Raw genomic sequence first — 9,108 nt, forward strand, 5'->3', positions numbered from 1 at the left:
ACTGCTGAGAAAAATACACCTGGACCAATCATACATCTACTTAACATAAAGAAATCTTCAAACCCCACGTTATACGGGAGATGATATATTCACACTCCATTTTATTTGTTTCACTATTGAATCATGGTTTGTTCTCAAAATATCCCTACATATAATTTAACAAAAAACTTTATTTAATTTTTGTAAACATATCATTAAGGACTTTTTAGTAAATTTTGGTAAATTTTGGTGTAACAAGTAAATTGGATGTCAGGAAATATATCTCCCAATCTGAAACTGTTCCTCTCCTCTCTCTATCTCTGTTCAAAAACCGTTCATCTCTCTATCTCTCTTCGAAATTCCTCAAACCTCCATAGCTTTACCATCGTCGATTATGGCTTAATGACGGCGTATTAGGCGATGCCACTACCACCAATTAATCCGTAACGTTTTTCTCGACATAAGCATACAAATTTTGTATATTAATGTCAGATTCTTCGAAATCGACGGATTAATCTCCGGTGATTGAAATGTCCAGGAAGATGACGTTTGGGGCTAATAGTTAGGGTTTTTTGGATCTACGGTGGTTGTTCTTAATTCGGCGCGGTTCTCATAAATCGTTGTTTTACACCTTCAATTTGCAAATCTGGTACGCTTCATGTTACTTCGTTTTTTGTTTGAATTTCTCGCTCGATGTATTCATTTACTTATCTATATGAAATCAGAACATGTTTTTTGTTTAACATGTTGATTGTCGTCTTTGCTGTTTAAGGTTCGTAAATAACGATGATGATTGGTCCAGTTGGTAAACAAAGATTGTTTAAGTAAGGTTCATAAATAACTATAACGCTACAACTGATCAATTTTTGATGAGAATTTTTAAATTTGTACGGGAGTAGTAATCTATGTAAGATCAGTTGCCGGATTAGGGTAAGTTTCCATTCAATTTCACAAATTTTGTTAATTTTTTTTAATCATTCGCAAACGTCTCTAACTGATTTCCATGATCGCTGATTGCATTTTTAAAAAGTATTGCTTTTTGTATTTGAAGATAACAATGGCGTTTCTAGGGTTTTTCAGTTTTCATCAAAATTCAGATCATCGGCCTTATAGAAAGGTTATATCCAATTTACATGAGCTATTACTTTGATGGTTAATAATTATTATTTGTTTCATTTTAATATTATTTAGTGGTTTGGTTATTTAGTGATAGGTAATTGGTAGTAATTTATAAATTCGTTTTTATATGTATATTGTTTTTGTAATAAATTAGTTTCATTTCATGAATTAGCTCAGCTATTTTATAAACGTCACTAATGAATAATTATATGCCTGTTTTTGTGTGTGCGTGTTTATTCTTCGTTGATACTTATCTTGAAATTGAACATTGTTTTATTATTTAGTGGTTTAGTTATTGACTGATAGTAATAATTGAGAGTGATTGATAAAATTGTTAATATATGTATATTGTTTAACTAGAATTCACTGTTCTATTCCCGGTCCAGAAATGATAATGACTGCTGAATCGTGCATAAATGGTATGAAGTTGTATGATATCTAAGCTCGAGTTGAATTATATCGTTTGTATCCATTATAGGGAATGGTAAGTGTAGCTATGCTCTTCAAAAACTCGAGAAAATATAATGATAATGCCTTCTGTATTCAAGGTGATAATGATATTTTTAAACCGACAAATCAATAGCATATTGTTTTCAAAAGTTACTAAACGATAGTAATTGTGGAAATATATTAATATTAATTTCCAACAAAACAGGAGGGATTTGTTCAGGTACTCTTAGCTGTTGATATGTTATCTAATGTTAAAAAGTTAGCTTTGTTCATGATGCACGATTGGGTGGCTATGAAACTACCTCTATTTTTAATGACCATGGTCCCATGGTGGCGCATTTAGTTGCCAAATCTGAAGCTACCTACTTCAGTTACATGCAGAAAGCGTCGGCGGAATTCTGCTGCAAGTAATGATATGTGTGCTAAAGTGCCATTGGAGTTGATGTTTCTTTAGCTACGACTTCTTTAAGACATAGACAAATGGCTCTTAGAAACACGCTTCGACATCGTAATCAGACATGCGGGGTGTCATGTAGGCATTCAAGGTTTGTTTGTACAGTAGCGTCGACTTCCACTTCTGTTGTTTGTGGCGCAGGTATTTGTGGTTTTTATAAATTCTTTGTATTCGTAGTTTTTTAATGCCTTTCTTAAACTGTATTTTAGTGTATTGTTTTTCATGTTTAAGTAACAATGTGTAACATGATGTTCATCCCTTTATTGCGCATGCAGTTATTGATGGTGCACATGCTTCTACAAGTTCCGCTGCTAATGACAATGGGTTGCTGACTTCTAAAGGTATTTTCCATTCTGCGTGCTTCTATATTTTGTTAGTGGTATTTTAATTTCCAAAATTTGTTGTTAAAAGCTATATTTCTTTATTTTAATTTCCAAAATTTGTTGTTAAAAGCTATATTTCTTTACTCCCAAACACTGAAATCGTGTGCCCTATTTACCAAATGCAGCTTGAACTTTGTCTAACATGTAAATAAACCTTTACATATGTCACCTTTTACTATTACTATATTTGATTGTGGTTGACTAAGTTTGAATTCGGGTGATTATGTCTGACTCTTTAGCTTGGTTCACCAAAGTTGTTAGTTTGTTGTGTTTCACTATATTTGACAGTGGTTGACTATATTTGACTTTGGGTGATTATGTTTGCCTCTTTAACTTGGTTGACCAAAGTTGTTAGTGTGTTAAGAGCCATTCTACAATGCTAGCCAAGGCCTTCAGAAAATTATTGATAATATTGATTTAATTTAGTATATTATAGCTCAAGACATTAAGTATTTTATTGGGTAACCAAAAATGCTTATTTATCTTATGTCAAAATAACACATACAATACATGGTAGGTTTTACTCTTACAACTTCTTGAACATGTATACACATACAAAAATAGATGTAAGGAATGTCACCTACTGTTTTGTAGTAGTCTCGATCAAAGGACGTAAATGTAATAGTCATAAAAGTCTTTTGTATCAAATATAGTCCAAACTGTTTTGTGTAGGTCGTGTATCATAGCCTAATGTAAATTCAAGTGCTAGCACCAACATTTTAGCACTCAACAATGATCTACACTCACAAGGTCAACCGCACTTCGATCTCTATATATTTTTATTTGTTGCAGGATGGATCAACAAGCACAGCTGCTACCAGTATCGACCTTACATCCAAGAGATAGAGCAGGGATCATTGAAGCAATCTTGTACAGGCGCTGCATATGGAAAAGACCAAACAGTTCAAGACCAACTGGATGCTCTTATCTACTCATAGACACACAGGTTAGCAAAAACACCCATCTAACATTTATAAATTTTGCAGAAAAAAAGAAGAGAAAGAAAAATAAATAACAAAACTCATTTCATAACTCACATGGAACTGCAATCCAAGCAATGATGGAGTACAGACACTAAAACCACTATACAGGCGCACTGCAACTGAACTCAGCCTACTGATTCTCAAATTTCATTTGCGAAGAAACCAAGAATATACCTGCTGTTGGCGAGTTTTTTTCATCTACTATGTTTGTAAGTTTATCTTGAGTGGAATACAGTACATGAATTGATTGATCATTATCATAACTATTTTGATTTTGATCATTATCGTTGATGTAGCTGCGTTATATTTACCACTTAATTCAATGATTACTTCTTCTTTCTCAAGTCAAAAAGTTCAAATATTGCATTAATGTCATTCTCAACTTTTACCAGTGGGGTATGCAGATTGTTAGTTGGTTTTGTACCTATTCTTTTTAAGTTTTATTGATTTGAGAAATGTTTTCACTTATAAGCATTTTATGGATCAATTTGATTTGTTTTTAATAGTTATTACCTATCATTACTCCTAGGTATCGAATGATGCAGAGATGGCAAACGGTTGCTGCCTATATTGTGTATCCTTAATTAAAAAACACTCTTATTCGTTTTAAGTTGTAAATAAAATTAAAATAAATGTATTGTAGGAACATACTTAGCTACAGTATGTGGGATTAGAGGTAGCCTTTGCAGCTGGTGATGTCATGGATAATTACAAGGTAAGATCAGTTATCACTTAAAACCAAGTTCTTAAATCTAAGCGCTATCTGACTGCAACTTTAACTACTTGTGATCATTTGTTGTTTTAGTATGCAACTTTACCTTCATAATGGAGGGCGTTTCGAACCATCATATATCTTGAAAGGGTTAGTTTTTTAGTGTCATATGTTCCTTTTAGATGACTTCAACCCGTTTTGACCCATTTGATTTGTTTATGTTCTTAGTTAAGTTGTTTTGCCTATAACAATTTTGAGCCGTTTGAGATCTAACATAAGCTAAACTGACCCAGTTTTTTTTATGTAATTGGGTGAAAAGTGCCACCACTAAATTTATTGCCAATTTTGATAATCGTTTGATGTTCATGTCATATTTTTAATAAATAGGTCATTCTATGTTGGTGATGCTGGAAGAATAGATGACCATAGTGATGCTGACAAGAAGTTTGAAGAGGTATACTTCATATCTTTTTATTCAATTCTTGGAGTTTAAAGAGATATTCAACTAGTCTACGTACTGCAGCACATAATACTGGAGTTTGAAGAGATATTCAAACCTTCATTTATATTTGTATATATGTAATATATGAATGTGGTTGCGGGCTATTGGGTTAAAGTTTCATCTTCATGAGGACTACTTTGACGCATGAAGATACTATCTTCATTTGATCTCCCAACTGGTCTATGTTTTTAATTGCTCTTATATACACAGAGGGCTCTACCTAAATACCTTAACGGGTCTACAATGATATCTGTGGTGTTTTGATCTGATAAAAGTGAAAGAGTAGCTTTGTATTCCAGTCCCTTTCCCTTTCGGCTATGCCATGGCTGTCTATTTTTTTTTTTTTTTTTTGTTTCCCCGTGTGTTTAGTTTAACGAAAGATACTGTAGTTGCACACATGAGCATCAATGATATGCATTTTGTGAAAGATATTAATTTCAGCCTACTGTTGCTTCTATTAGAGATGGCTATATGGGCGGGTTAATGAAAGTTGATCGTTATGTTCTTACATCTGGAAACTATGCAGGTCCAGGTATATGGTGGTTTGACAATGTGATTGCAACGTTGAAGGTTGTCAGTTTTACTATAAATAGAGGATAAACTAAGTTCTTCACTTCAGTTTTTCATAGTGGTGGAAAATGGGCCGGTCATATTTGAATAAAATGGGTTATTTTTGTTATATATTTGATTGACTGAAAACAATAATTCTCCCAACGTTTAAATTTAAAAAAGTTCAGAATTAATTTTTGGACCATATCTCGATTTGTCGTGTAAAACTTATTTTATATGTTTCCACATATTTCTTATTTTACCCATTTTACCTCTAAGATTCTCCTATAACATTTTGGATTAGTACTTATATATTATATATGTGATTGTTGTCTATTCATAAAGGGTTATAGGTGGTCTAACATAAACTCGATGATATGATCTTTTTACAACCCTAAATGTAGGTTAGGCATTCTGTTTTAAATATAAGCATTGTATTTGCTTTTATGGAAAATGGAACGATGGGAGAAGAATTCTTACATACATCAGTTCAATAGCTGTTTTCAACAATGGAAGCTCATTAGTTACATAAAAATTTACTACTGTAGGTCATTTGTTTTGTATATTGTTAATGACGGAATAAGCAGCCTTAATCTATGTGTTTTGTGTCAAGGAAAAAACAAAACCAAATTATGTTTATTTCATATACAAGAATAATTTTAATACTCTTTTTAACATACCGTCAATTGATATAACATGTACGTTTCCAGTTTGATTGATTAAGAGTCGTCGTGCAACGCACGGGTTCTTAAAGGCTAGTAATAAATAAATCGAGGGATGTAAATCCTAGGTGTCGGCCTCTCCATAAAAGCTGACTGTAACAACCCAAACCAAACCACGACAATTCCCGTTAAATTTCACAACATAAAAAAAAAATTTCTGGTGCAGTTCATTTGCGCGGCGCGCCAGGTGGGTGCGCGGCGCGCCAAACCACCTGGACAGCCCGCTGTCCCCGGAAGTCAATTTAACGAAAATGTTTGACTAGTTCCCGACATTTTTAGCCAAAATGCTTTTAACCATAAATTCATATATATAAAACTAGCACGTTTAATTAATAAAATTGAGTTTACGAAGCGGGTCCCACAACGACCCATTTTACCACCTTAAGTACCGAAATACAATATTTGACCAAAAGACTTTTAATACAACAAGCCGAGCATGGCGATTGGGAATACGCTACCCAATCCTAAATGATCCAAAAGTAAGTCACTAAAGCAACTATGCACGTCTTCTAGTCCTCGCGCTTACCCGAGCCACCAATCCGCATGCAATCTATAAAAAGAGTCAACAACGAGAGGGTAAGCTAACGCTTAGTGAATGATAATATACTACATACATATATATGCATAAAATGGACACGCCACATAAATAAACAAATACCGCATACCGGAGCGTTCAAGCCTAAAGGCAAGCTAATCTAAGTATACCATACGATCACTAAGCAACAAGCTAATAATACCATCAATAAGGTAAGTTCACCAACGTCAATGTGAACAACGCCAATAACTACCCCCGGAGGGTTAACTACATCACGACAACACAACATTAATCACGAATTAGCAATTCGACAATCATGCAACATATCGTGCATATACCAATAACCGCAAATCCACGAGTAGCTAATAATACAATAGCATACGATTCATAATTAAATACATTCAATACATAATTCACGCAACCTTGGTTAACCAATTCGAACAAGGGAAACGGTACTTACAAGACCGTTGGAGTTCATAACATCCACTAGTGTTACTTACACACCGCGTAATCACTAATCCCCCGGGTGATGTCTTGATCACCGCGACTAACTCACCCTTACGACAATGTGGCGTCTTAAACACCGCGACGAATCCACACTTCATTCAATACAATGAGTGGTGTCTTAAACACCGCGACAATTCCACTCCCATGACAATGTGGTGTCTTAAACACCGCGACAATACCACATGTCAATTAAACAATGAGTAGTGTCTTAAACACCGCGACAATACTACTCGTTACCTAGAATGTGGTGTCTTGAACACCGCGACAATGCCACATTCACGCAACGCAAATAAATACATTATATACACATACGCATAATTATTCCACTCACAACCACGTGTGATAACGTACACCCAAAATGTGTACTTTGCTAAAGGTAGTCAACCAAAACGCACAACCGTGCCAATTGGACCTATGCACAAGTCCATCAAATCCACCTATATGTGAAGTGAGCTCTATAGCCGAGAATAACTTCACCCGACCCGCACCCATCCTACACATACATATGCATATAGGATATTAACACTCACCTTGAAGTCTTGATGAAAGCTTCCAAATAATCTGCAACTCGCCAATGGAAAATACCTATTCCATTATCATAATTACAACAATACACTTAGAATGGATTCACAAATCAACCCAAATTGACACTTAGTGCAAATTTGACCCAAATGCACTTCCAAGTACAAAACGCACCCAAAATTAACCAATAATCACTAACACAAGTGAGAATGGTCTTAATACGCCAATTAAACCCGATCATAGGTGTTAAACACCTATCTTGCCCAAAATGACACTTAAACCCTAGTTTGACCCATAAGAAGTCAATATCACGCTATTAGCAAGTTTTGACACCAAAACATATTTAACTCGGTTTAACACTTCAACTTAATCCATTTTAAGTTTATAAACTTTGTTAAATCGCCAATTGGGTCATAATCACCACCAAACCCTAATTTGACCCAAAGTCAAAGTTAGTCAACCAAATAACCCTAAATAGGTTTCAATACTTCCACACTCACTAAACCTAGTGATTAAACCCAATTTCAAGTTCTAAACATAACCAATTTGTTCACCAAACTGAAATCCACCAACAATAACAATAAACCCGATTACTAGCATCACTAAAGTCACTTCATGAGTCTAAATGGGTTTATCAACAAATCAAGTTCAAACCCTAACTTTGAATAGCAAAATCAACAATGAAATTCGGAGTTAGAACTTACCAATACCGCCAAAATGATGCCGTTGACGAGTGGAACAACTTTAATACCCGAGGTTTGACCCGAAACACCCTTCTTCTTCTCCAATTGGAGCTCTCTCTCTCTAAAACTCTCCTCTCACTCTAGGGTTTGAAGATGAGAGTGTTTGATGAGTGAAATATGATCCAAACTGATCAAAGGATCAGTTTTGATGACCCTAAACTGACCCCAAGTGAAAAGACCAAAGTACCCTTCATTTAAAGCCTTTAAAAAGGCTGAAAATTGCTTCTGACCCATTCGGCGCGCCGCGCCACATTGTGGAGCGCCGCTCCACTCTGCAGGTCAGATTTCAGAAACTTGTTTTGGCCATAACTTTTTGACCGTAGCTCCGTTTTCGATGAATCAAATATCGTTGGAAACGTAATAAGATTTTCTTTCCAATGGTAAGGCTTTGAAACATCAACACAAACTTTATTTGGGGTTGAAAAGGTACGTACACACCTTGTACCTCAAACAACGTCCAGTTTTCCTTCGACGGTCGAGCAAGCAACACCTACATGTTGTGCACACTCCATACACACCTAGTACACCTTAAATACATTATGTACAATAAATATTTGGGTCTTACAACTCTCCCCCACTTAGAATCGATCACGTCCTCGTGATCCTCGTCACTTAACCAAACGGACCACACTCCACGGTCCTCAACATAAGTCCCAATCCGACTTTCCTAAGCAATTCTTCCCGACGAATCGCCTTCCACAACTAAATCGTCATCCACGATTTTTCTCAAATCTACAATCCGAGCACTAAAACCATACTCATTTCCTCGCATCGGGAAACTCATCCCATCTCTAACCGAGATATCACTCCTCTAGCGTACCATTACCAAGTACCGTGCTAAAGCAACCAAGTCTCAACCTAAGGTCAACAACCCGAAACGATGAAGACCGAACCAAACGAATCCTTACGGATAACACCAATCACTAAACATCCCTTGTAGCGCATAAT

At 35.4% G+C, this 9,108-nt stretch overlaps 1 protein-coding gene across 8 annotated transcripts; it reads left to right on the forward strand.

Annotated features, from left to right (window-relative positions):
* The first annotated feature begins 307 nt into the window (after window positions 1-307).
* Window positions 308-5,313, forward strand: LOC139844178 (uncharacterized). 8 transcript variants are annotated; one of them, XM_071834387.1, is made up of 8 exons: window positions 308-628; window positions 752-909; window positions 1,031-1,096; window positions 1,920-2,143; window positions 2,278-2,343; window positions 3,178-3,577; window positions 4,012-4,083; window positions 4,468-5,016. In XM_071834387.1, exons 4-6 carry the CDS (start codon window positions 2,029-2,031, stop codon window positions 3,321-3,323), a joined length of 327 nt encoding a protein of 108 aa, XP_071690488.1. In that variant the 5' UTR covers window positions 308-628; window positions 752-909; window positions 1,031-1,096; window positions 1,920-2,028; the 3' UTR covers window positions 3,324-3,577; window positions 4,012-4,083; window positions 4,468-5,016. The 8 variants fall into 8 exon arrangements, with proteins under 8 accessions (XP_071690488.1, XP_071690490.1, XP_071690492.1 ...); XM_071834389.1 differs by lacking the exons at window positions 752-909; window positions 1,031-1,096; XM_071834391.1 differs by lacking the exons at window positions 308-628; window positions 752-909; window positions 1,031-1,096 and adding an exon at window positions 5,109-5,313 and having other exon boundaries at window positions 1,198-2,143; window positions 4,468-4,534.
* Window positions 5,314-9,108: the final 3,795 nt, after the last annotated feature.

Source organism: Rutidosis leptorrhynchoides, chromosome 4, assembly GCF_046630445.1.
Source record: "Rutidosis leptorrhynchoides isolate AG116_Rl617_1_P2 chromosome 4, CSIRO_AGI_Rlap_v1, whole genome shotgun sequence".
NCBI classification, from domain to species: domain Eukaryota; kingdom Viridiplantae; phylum Streptophyta; class Magnoliopsida; order Asterales; family Asteraceae; genus Rutidosis; species Rutidosis leptorrhynchoides.